Source organism: Cystoisospora suis (assembly GCF_002600585.1).
Source record: "Cystoisospora suis strain Wien I chromosome Unknown contig_1211, whole genome shotgun sequence".
NCBI lineage: Eukaryota > Apicomplexa > Conoidasida > Eucoccidiorida > Sarcocystidae > Cystoisospora > Cystoisospora suis.
In genome coordinates this window covers 22,565-31,649 of record NW_027154012.1, presented here as the reverse complement: position 1 = coordinate 31,649, position 9,085 = coordinate 22,565, and the positions used below count along the sequence as shown (strand labels likewise).

The 9,085-nt window shown below is 55.7% G+C and overlaps 1 protein-coding gene across 1 annotated transcript; it reads left to right on the top strand.

Moving 5' to 3' along the window:
• Nucleotides 1-654: 654 nt before the first annotated feature.
• Nucleotides 655-7,099, top strand: CSUI_002855 (hydrolase family or acyltransferase protein). The gene is made up of 9 exons (XM_068063054.1): nucleotides 655-2,015; nucleotides 2,404-2,474; nucleotides 2,989-3,063; nucleotides 3,589-3,759; nucleotides 4,432-4,553; nucleotides 5,111-5,227; nucleotides 5,766-5,840; nucleotides 6,285-6,319; nucleotides 6,721-7,099. Exons 1-9 carry the CDS (start codon nucleotides 1,811-1,813, stop codon nucleotides 6,801-6,803), a joined length of 954 nt encoding a protein of 317 aa, XP_067924974.1. The 5' UTR covers nucleotides 655-1,810; the 3' UTR covers nucleotides 6,804-7,099.
• Nucleotides 7,100-9,085: the final 1,986 nt, after the last annotated feature.

Below are 9,085 nucleotides of genomic sequence, written 5' to 3'. Positions count from 1 at the left end.
CCGCGGGCGTCACACGTTCCACACAGAAAACTAAGCGCGGTCAACTATTGGCCGGCACATCACCGTAGCGCATGCTACACCCGGGCGTCACATTTACTCTGTAGTAGCACCACTATTTTTGTCACACCCGTTTGCGTTCAGTTGTTGTAGTTGCGGCTTGCTACAGGCCGACCCCAGGCGGTATTCTTGGGCTGCCCGCCGTATCACGGAGCTCTTGCCGCTGTGGGCACTACTCTTAACTGCCTATGTGCGTTACTACGCAGCCCACCAGCTATTAGCCGAGGGAGCACTCTACCTTTTGCGGGCATATCAAAATGTAGGTGTCATTCATTAATGTGAGTCCCCCTTTGCAGACTAATGCAGTCGTAACCAAGGCACAGCGATCTGACAGGCCTCCCAACAGTGAGATTTGGTCGCACGAAAACCAGAACCCGGTTCCAGCTCCTCGGAAGGGGAATGTGAGAACGACTGCGCGCCGGGCGGCTTTTCCCCACAGATAACGCACCTCTACTTAGTCGAACTCGACGGCCCCCGAAGTTTTTCACGCCCGCGAGCCCACTGGCGACCGCCGTACTCCATCCCCCGACACGCGAAAGCTGCAACACCGGTGCGTGCAGAACGGCTCGAGCAGCAATGGGGGCCTGTGCCGATTCCAGTTTGAGTGCTGGGGGCAAAGCGTTCTGGGCCGACGCGGCTTGCCGCAGCGTATAGGCCAGTTGTCCCGCGAGTCGCGGACGTCGGACCCATATCGCACTTCTTCAGATGCTTCTTCTATGCCCTTGTGGGATATCACCGTGTAAGGTAGCTGGCCCTCCTCGGCAGAAATACTCGGGACGGTGCGGTAACTGCCCCCGCTAGGAAGAGTGACCAGAAAGGAGACGGATGATTTACAAGAACGCTGGCGTGCTCGCACCGCCGCCGCAGCAGGCCGCTTCGTAAGTGGCGACCCACGAACCCGCCAGGCTTCTGCCCCCGTTGTCTTCAGGCCCGTGGACAAGCCGCTTTGAAAGTGGTGGGGTTTGCTGCTGACTAGTCTTCACGCCGAAGCCCAAGGTTTTTTTGCTCGTCTATCTCATCTCTGAGTACCGGGTCCGTGCGTCTCGGCATCTTTCTGCGCCATTCGTGACTAGAGATCGGAATGTGCAGCATCCAGCTTCACCCCGTCACCGTTTTTATTGTTTTGTGCCCGAAAACACTCTTTGTCACCCGCTCGCCAGTCTCTCGGATCGTTACGTCGGCTGCGGGCCCTCTAACGCAAACTCAGCGGTCGCGCTTCCCTGTCTCTCTTTTCCTCTTTCTTTGCATCGTTCTGCCTCGTGTACTAGCTCTGTTCACGGTTCCGAACAGACTTTCTTCCGAGAGCACACGCGCGCTTGCAGCCTTCCCAGCGTTACCACTCCCCAGGCGGGCCGGCCATGCAGCTTCCGCGGCATCCGGGGGGGAAATCTGCTAAGTGGGGCACGTCTCCTGTGAGCCAGGCTCGTTCTTGGGACAGACCCTCCAACTTCGCACAGCCTAATTAAGGAAGAACGCGGCTCGCTGCCTTGCTAATACTTCCTTGCTTCTTTGGGAGAAGCCCTCCTAGTTCATACGGCCTGACTACGGAAGAACGTGGCTTGTCGTGCTAAATACTTCCTTGTTTCTTTTCCTCCTCTCCCTGCCGACCGCCCTTTAGTTACGCATTTCTTGCCTGCTGCTCAAGCTTTCAAAGCGAGTTTCATTATTGACTGCCTTACTTGTGCCGGCCCCTAAGCCGGGATACGGAGAACAACAGAAAAAGGCCGCAAGTGAGGGATACCACAAGTTGAACATGGCGTCTCCGCCGTCCATGCTTCGAACCATGTCCACTATCGATGCGTCGAGGGACAACAAAAATGGCGAGCTTACCAAGAGGGGTCCTTGCATGCGAGGTGTCATGGCGCAGCCGTGCCGAGGAAATCCTAACGTTTTGCTGTTCGCGTCTTACGCGGACGGTAACGATTGTGCGTTAGTTTTTGTCGCCGGTCTAGCCCAGGGTAAGTGGGGAACGCCCTCTACGTGGCAAGGCTAGTCAAACCGTGGTGGTGCGAAAGAGACAACCTAGTCTCTGGCACGTAATTGTCGCCCCTCCAGGGACACTCTCATTGTTCAGGGCAGCCGATATACTAGCTGCTGAAGACGCTCCGATGCCAATCGTTCGTCGCTCGGGAGGGCACTGGCGGTATGGTTGGCGTCTCTCAGTCCCTCGCGATCCGTCAGCTCCTCATTTTCCTGGAGATCCCGGTATGGGTGTCGGCATGTTGACGCTACCGGCATGTTTGCCAACGAATACTGTAGTGCCATCGGTGAATCTTTACTCAGCCGGCGGTTGTGCTCGGTCTAGAACAAAGTGATCATCCCTTTGGTGCCACGTATTTTCTTCAGGCATGCTGTCGCTACCCTGGCTGCCTCAGTTTGCCCAAGCCGTGGACCGGGTCGGTTTTGCCACCATTCAAGTGAGCCGTTTTTTCAGCACGCAGCCCGTCGGCGCCCTGTCTCCTAGTCTCAAGTGGGCGGCCTTTTTAGCTGCTATTGCGCTTCGGTCGTCGTTTTCGAGATAGGGCGTGCCTATTCCTGCCTGGGCACGATCGCTCCTTCTCCGCTGTGGCCTCGTGCCGCAGAGTCGTTCAGCACTTGCAGGGCGCTTCGACCGTGACTTCGAGAAATCTGGCTTTTCGCCGCGGGGCTCGGCCGGCAATTGTGGCGTGCATATGGCTATCGGCAGTGTGAAGTTGTGTGTCCCAACCTGCAGCTAGTAGTACGCTGTCGTGGTTTTTTCTGTTTTAGTTTCGCGCGCGGGTCTCTATGGCACTGGTGTTGAATTCCAACGCTTGTGCCTCTGCGAGGGCGCTTTTCTGTGCGGGTGCATCGTGCAGTTTCCTTCGGTAGTATATTGATGCAGGCACCGGAGCGCCGCAATCGTTGCGAAGGTGCCCCCGCACGTCTGATGTGTTTGGCATCTGTCTGCAGGTGAACCTTTCTTCCTCGTTTGGATCTTGCGGAATGTCTTCTCTTCAGCAAGATTCTAGGGAGCTCGAGATGGTTGTGAGTAGTTTACTTGTATTCGGCGTGTGCTTTTGTACCGCCGCGCTTCTGTGCACCCTGCAGCGCTGACTGAATAGCGGGATATTTCTCCCGGCGCCTGCAGGAGATAGGGCGGTGCGGTGCTGTACCTGAACCCCTTTTACGCTTCTGCGTTCTACTCGGCTGCTGTTATAGAGAAGCCTCAGAGGCTCCTGCGGCGTGTGGACTTTGTGAGCGCTGCCCGGCAAGGCAGCAGCTCTGTCGGAGCGCTAGCCTGGGGTGTCTGCATTAGCGCATTCCCAGCAGCTTGTGCAGGGTGCTAGCATTCGACACCACCCCCGCCCGAGTCACCGGGCAGCCTGACCTGCTGTGATCTTCCAGGGCATCAGATAGACGGGATAGGGATGTAGAGTGGTTGGGACAAGTGCCGGGACAGATATTTCGAGAGTCTTCGTAGCGCAGCAGCCCTACGTGCGGGTAACCCATCAGACACTTTTCTCGTCCATTGGAGGCTTTCATCGTTCATGTCCTCTCTTTGGGTGGCAGGTGAGGTACTTGCGGAAGGAGATGCGAATGAAGCGGGTTGTTTTAGCTGGTCATTCCACGGGGTCGCAAGACATTGTCAGTTACCTTCGGCATATTGGCGAGTCGCCGGATCCTGAAGCGAGCATCGATGGCGCTATCCTGATCTCCGGCATAAGTGACAGGGAGGCATTCGTAAGCGTTGCAGCTACTCTTGCAACAGAATCGAGCCCGGGAAAATTTGCGCGGTGACATGGTCAATCAGATTGGAGTTTCTTGTCGTGGGCGGCGCTTTGCCTCGAACAGAGACTTACTGTGCGCCCCCGTATATGCGTAGGCGGCTGCAGTTTGGGGGGTGCAAGCGTCGTGGTGAGTCTATCTGGGGGCCGACGCGACGGCAAGAATAGTGTCTGATTCCAGCTGGGTAACTCCCGGTATTCGAAACTAGCGCTGCCAGGTGGAGATGTTTGCAGTGCTCAGTGATATCGAAAACATAATGAATCGTAACACACTGTCTCCGCAGGTTTGGAATTTGAGTTCTTGCCGACAACGTGAGGCGGAGCTTCGAAAACAGGGTGGAAAGCTATTCGCACCCGTTTCGTTTTTTGCGGTCAGCATCTCTGTCGCTGGACTCGTTTTTCCGTGCGTGTTTGCTTGGCCGTGCGAGTCCGGTGCTAGTCACAGGGCGACAACTCCGGTACTCCGCGTTTGGTACCAGCATCCGCTACGACCGAATGGCAATATTTTGTCTCTGTTAGGCAATCCCACTTCGAGACTACTGCCCGTGCAAGTGATGTGTAAAGGCCCGGCTGTTCGAGGTAGCTCTTGGACATGAAGTTTGACTTTCCTCTCTGCGTGTCTGCACAGTCACTCATGAATGGTGTAGTGGTGAAGCACCTGGTGGACGAGGCGTTGCGACTTGTCGAAAAAGGCGAGCCCGATAGTGTTTTGCCCGAGCGTTTGTTGGGGTGTCACTTCACCGCTCGCAGGTGAGTTCTGTACCGATTCTTTGTTGTGGGTAAACGCTTTTGCCACAGTACTTCGATGCTCAAGGTTTTATCCAAAAAAGGGGCGCCAGAACAGCACGAATCTCTTCCCAAGGAATCCAAGCCATTCCCCGCCCTCAGAGTCCGAGTTTTGCCGCAGCATTACATGCTGCAAGCCGTTTGAGCTGTCCATCCTGTGCCTGGAACTGCGCGCGACCCAAAGGGTAGCCAGCCTCGCGCTCTGAACATCACGGGTAGATTTCGCGGTGCCAAGCGGAGAGAAGTGGGACGGTACCCGTTGCCTGCCCACATGAGTGCAGGCAGTGGTTCAGTGAGTGACTGTGCTATAGGCGGACGACCCCTGGGGCCGTCTAAGCGTAGGTGGGCAGTCGCTGCCGCCTTTCTTTGCTCAACTCGAATGCCTTTACTTCCTCGCAGAGTGTGTCTGAAGCAGAAAAAGCTTCATTTTGCGAGGATTCGGATCTCATTCAAGTTCCTGCCGTCCGGACAGACCATGCCAACTGTGTCTATTTAGCTGTTTTTGGTTGTGCTACACACAGACTGCTGAGCTTGACGGAGCGCTTAGGGGACGACGACATGTTCTCCACAGACCTCACTGAGGAGGAGCTGACACGGATCCTGGCTCCGCTAACCATCCCCTGTATCTTTATTTATGGGTGAGGCTCTCCAAACTGGACACACGTTGGTTAGGGAATTAACGGGTCTGCTTTATCCGAGTGTTCACCGCGTCATTGTAGTTTAGCCCCTGATTCTACTGTTTGCGGTGTGCCAGCGGCCTGACTCGTCTTCGATCTTTATCCGTAGTGCATATCTGTCGTTAAGTACCAGGCCAGTTGAACTCACCAGCAACAAGTATTGCCTCGGGGCTGTCGAGGCTTACATTTGGAACTGTGCGGTGACTACCCGAGCCCTACCCTAAACGGGGCGGCAACGCCCATGCGTACGCTGCAAAGTGAAGGGTGGGCGACTGCGATCTTTCGAGCTCCGCTGCCGGTAGAGCCTTTCTTTGTCGTTGGGTGAAACGCAGGAATTTGGAGCTGCCGGGAGCTGCGGGGTTGTGGTCTGCGTGTCGGCTGCTGTGCAGGCAGCACCTCACTATATCATCTCCCTTGTCACAGCTGTGGTACACCGTGCACGCGTGAGTGGCTAACGCTCTCTTTGGGGTCGCTCTTGTTTCCTGTGTGTCGTCCTCAGGGAGCAGGATGAGTTCGTGCCCGACATGGACCGACTACGCAGCTTCGCTAATGTCATGCTCTCCGTCGTCAAGAAGTATGTGCACTGACTCTAGGTGCCCGATATCGTATCCATCTAGTCTCCTCGGCAACACGGTCCATGGAATGCTAAGAACATGTCCGGGAGCTGCCGTACACCGACGAAGCTACGTGCATGTGATAGGACAGTCCGTGCTTTCAGCGTTCCGGAAAGCATTAGGAGCAGGTGTGAGGATATGGCGTGAACAGACAGATATCGACAAAAGCTCTAGCGAACAGAGCCGCTTTCGCCCCGCAGAGTGGGCAGGTTTCTGTTGCTGTCGTTTTGAGAGCGCACCCAAACCAGCTGGGAGAGAAAAGACGGCTCTCTCATTGTCTGTACGCGTGGCCCCAAGGTCTTCGATGCTTTTTTTTTAACCATGTGGGGTCGGAGCCTTTCCGTCTTTCATGATGAAGCGGTTAAGTTCCAGTCTGGCGCTGTCATGTGTGATATTTGTTGTAGGCGATCGCCCCGCGCAGACGTCCTTTTCATTCCAGGTATACGAAGCGTCACATCCCGTTCATAATGTTAACTGACGTGGCCGACCGGTTTCCGAAACCGGGCATTTGAGTTTGTTGGGACACCTACACTCACTCTCAACCTACACGGACTAAGAATTTATTGGAGAGCTGAGGCATTCAGGGTCTTCCGCGTGAAGCTTGTGAAGCGATGGTTGCATGGGCACTCAGCTAGAAAGAGACTGCATCAGTGCCGACGAGTTGAGAACGTGCTACAGAGGAGGTGTTGCTGCGTCACCTTACCAGTGACTGCAGTGGTAGTCAAGAAAACAACATAGGCTTGCAACACGTTCGCACGTCTGTAGCACGACGAAGGCTGAGTCCGCCACGCTCTGTGTACACGGTTCGTGTCGGTGTGTTCTTGCGGTCCGCATTCTCAGGGAACCACGACTTCGAGGCCGAGGCCGACTCGCCTGCCATGATTTCCACAGCGTGCAAGTTTCTTGAACAGTTTGCAGCGTGATGGAGACAGGACGTCCATTGGAGGATGGTAGCAGGAGGGGATCCGCGTCCTGAAGACGAGAGAGGTCGGGAGGCACAGCCGCAGGAGGTTAACTACCACGCACAGGTTAATGCCCGGTCAGTGTACACAAGAAGCAGGCGATTGTACTACACTGAAGAACAGCAAGGACCGAAGGTTGTTTTTGTCATTCTAGCCTTCCGTGTCCGGCTGCGGAAACGTCAGGTGGGCGATCCCAAGTACTGGAAGCGTTCGGGGAACCTTAGCCAAGGGGATCATCCTCTCGAGTGGACGCAATGTTACGCATGCCAGTCTGTGATGATTTCTTTTCGCAACGGTGTGGCTCAACGATGATTGGAAGAGATAGGTTCGCAGCTTGGTGCGGACGACTTTCACGGTAACGAGATCCACCGTTGTCCGCTGTCGGACGACCTTCCGGCGTACAGTGAAAGCATGGTCGTGCTCCACGTCCGGACATGAGATACCACGGCCGCTTTCACGTTACAGAAGCAGGGGTACGAGTTTGTGTGGTGGTACCCACATCCGTGCTGGAACCGAGCGTCTGTCCTATCAAGAATGGTAGAGAGCACGCGAAGCCGATGGGCTGCTCCTGCTGCTCGTACCGTGGCCAAGTCGAGCCATTTAGCACTGGAACGAGACTGCGAAAGCAGGGCTGGTGCGGTGTGGCACTAGAGTGTTTTGAGGAGCGCACTCGTGTTCACTCAGTAGTATACTGCCCCGTAGTACACTTCGTGGCTTAATGCGAATTGCGTACCGCTTCTTTAGGGGGGTGCGTACGCCGGCGTCACCTCTCCTCGCAGCGAGAGCAACGGTTTAGAGCTGGTATGGAGCAGAAGCCAAGCACAGGTTATTACAGGAACCCAACAAGCCGGGCAGGACGCTGGCATTGCCGACGCACGAACTATGGCAACTGCCAGCTCTGTGTAGCGACTGTGTAGCTTTCTGGCAGTCCGCGAACTGGTACTCCAGCGATCTTGCGCTCATGGGTTTCACAAAGCAAGTATGTGACCGGATTGCTACCGAGAACACGGACGGTACCGCACACTACTTGCCACCCTGGCTTGCATACCCTGACATAAACTATGGTTGGTGAAAACCACCTGCGTTCGGGGGGGGCCACTGTTCCGTGCCTGGAATGCTGTACATTGTATGAGCAACCTGCAGCGTCACTCTGAGGTCCTTGGTCCGTCTTCTGAGCACGCTTTCGGTGTGTACTGAGCACGATCTTGTCTGTGGAACTGCCGTAATCCCTCGCTTGCTCAGACAAACGGAGCTTTCGGATTCTTCATCGGTTACAGCGGAAAGTGTCAGAAAAGGAGAGGTGATTGGTGACTGCGAAACTACCAAAGCTACCAACCAACTGATGTATTGAAGCACCACGGTTGTATATCCAGCGTCCAGGACGAGGTGACACCGTGCTGCACCAACATTTCTTGAATGCGGGGTTGATATAGAACCGGCAGTGCTGCTCGCAGGCGTGGACAGCAGACCGTAGTAGGTTGGCCCAAGAATATCTGGTGCGCGCGCTTCACTACGGCCAGGAGACAAGCGGCGACCACGCTACGAAGGCGATGGAGGGCCAGTGATTTTTTCAGGCGCTCCGCTCGAGGCCGGAACCGGCCAAACGCCGAAAGAAGGCATTACACAAACGCCTCCACAATCATGTAGTGTATCGGCAGCGCGCACACACCTTCAGCAGCACTATCGCACTCACTCGTGCGACATTATCTCCTTTTGTAGAGAGAGCGTTTTGCTGCCCGGCGTCTTGGCTGGACCGGGCTTTCTTGTGGCACCGGTCAACTCCCGCTCTGATTTTCTTTCGTCACAGCGGGACGTCGGGTACGGCTACACGATCTATATTTTAGCTCTGAGGTCGGGGTAGATTGTGTGCCGCGAGGCACGGGTGGCTCGCTTCGCCGACCTGGTCCATCGGCCACCAGGAGCGAGTGCTGGCACAACCGCGTTGCTGAGCGGGTTGATCCTTCTCCTGGGTTGTTGCAAAGGGAAAGAGGATGGCTGCATGAACCACTCTTCCGACAGCACATGCAGAGAGGAGTACGCTCCCATCTCCCGAAACAGTTCCCGTGGTAGACCGAACAAGCGATAGAGTCGGGCTCTGCCTCGCCCAAGTGTAGTCAGGAGGCCCCCAGCCCGTCGCCTAGAATCGCTGACGGACCTAGATTATGGAGTTCCAGCTATCGGCAATGACTGTGGAGGAGCCGCCGTTGATACACGACAGTCGACACGCCGCCGTTGATACACGA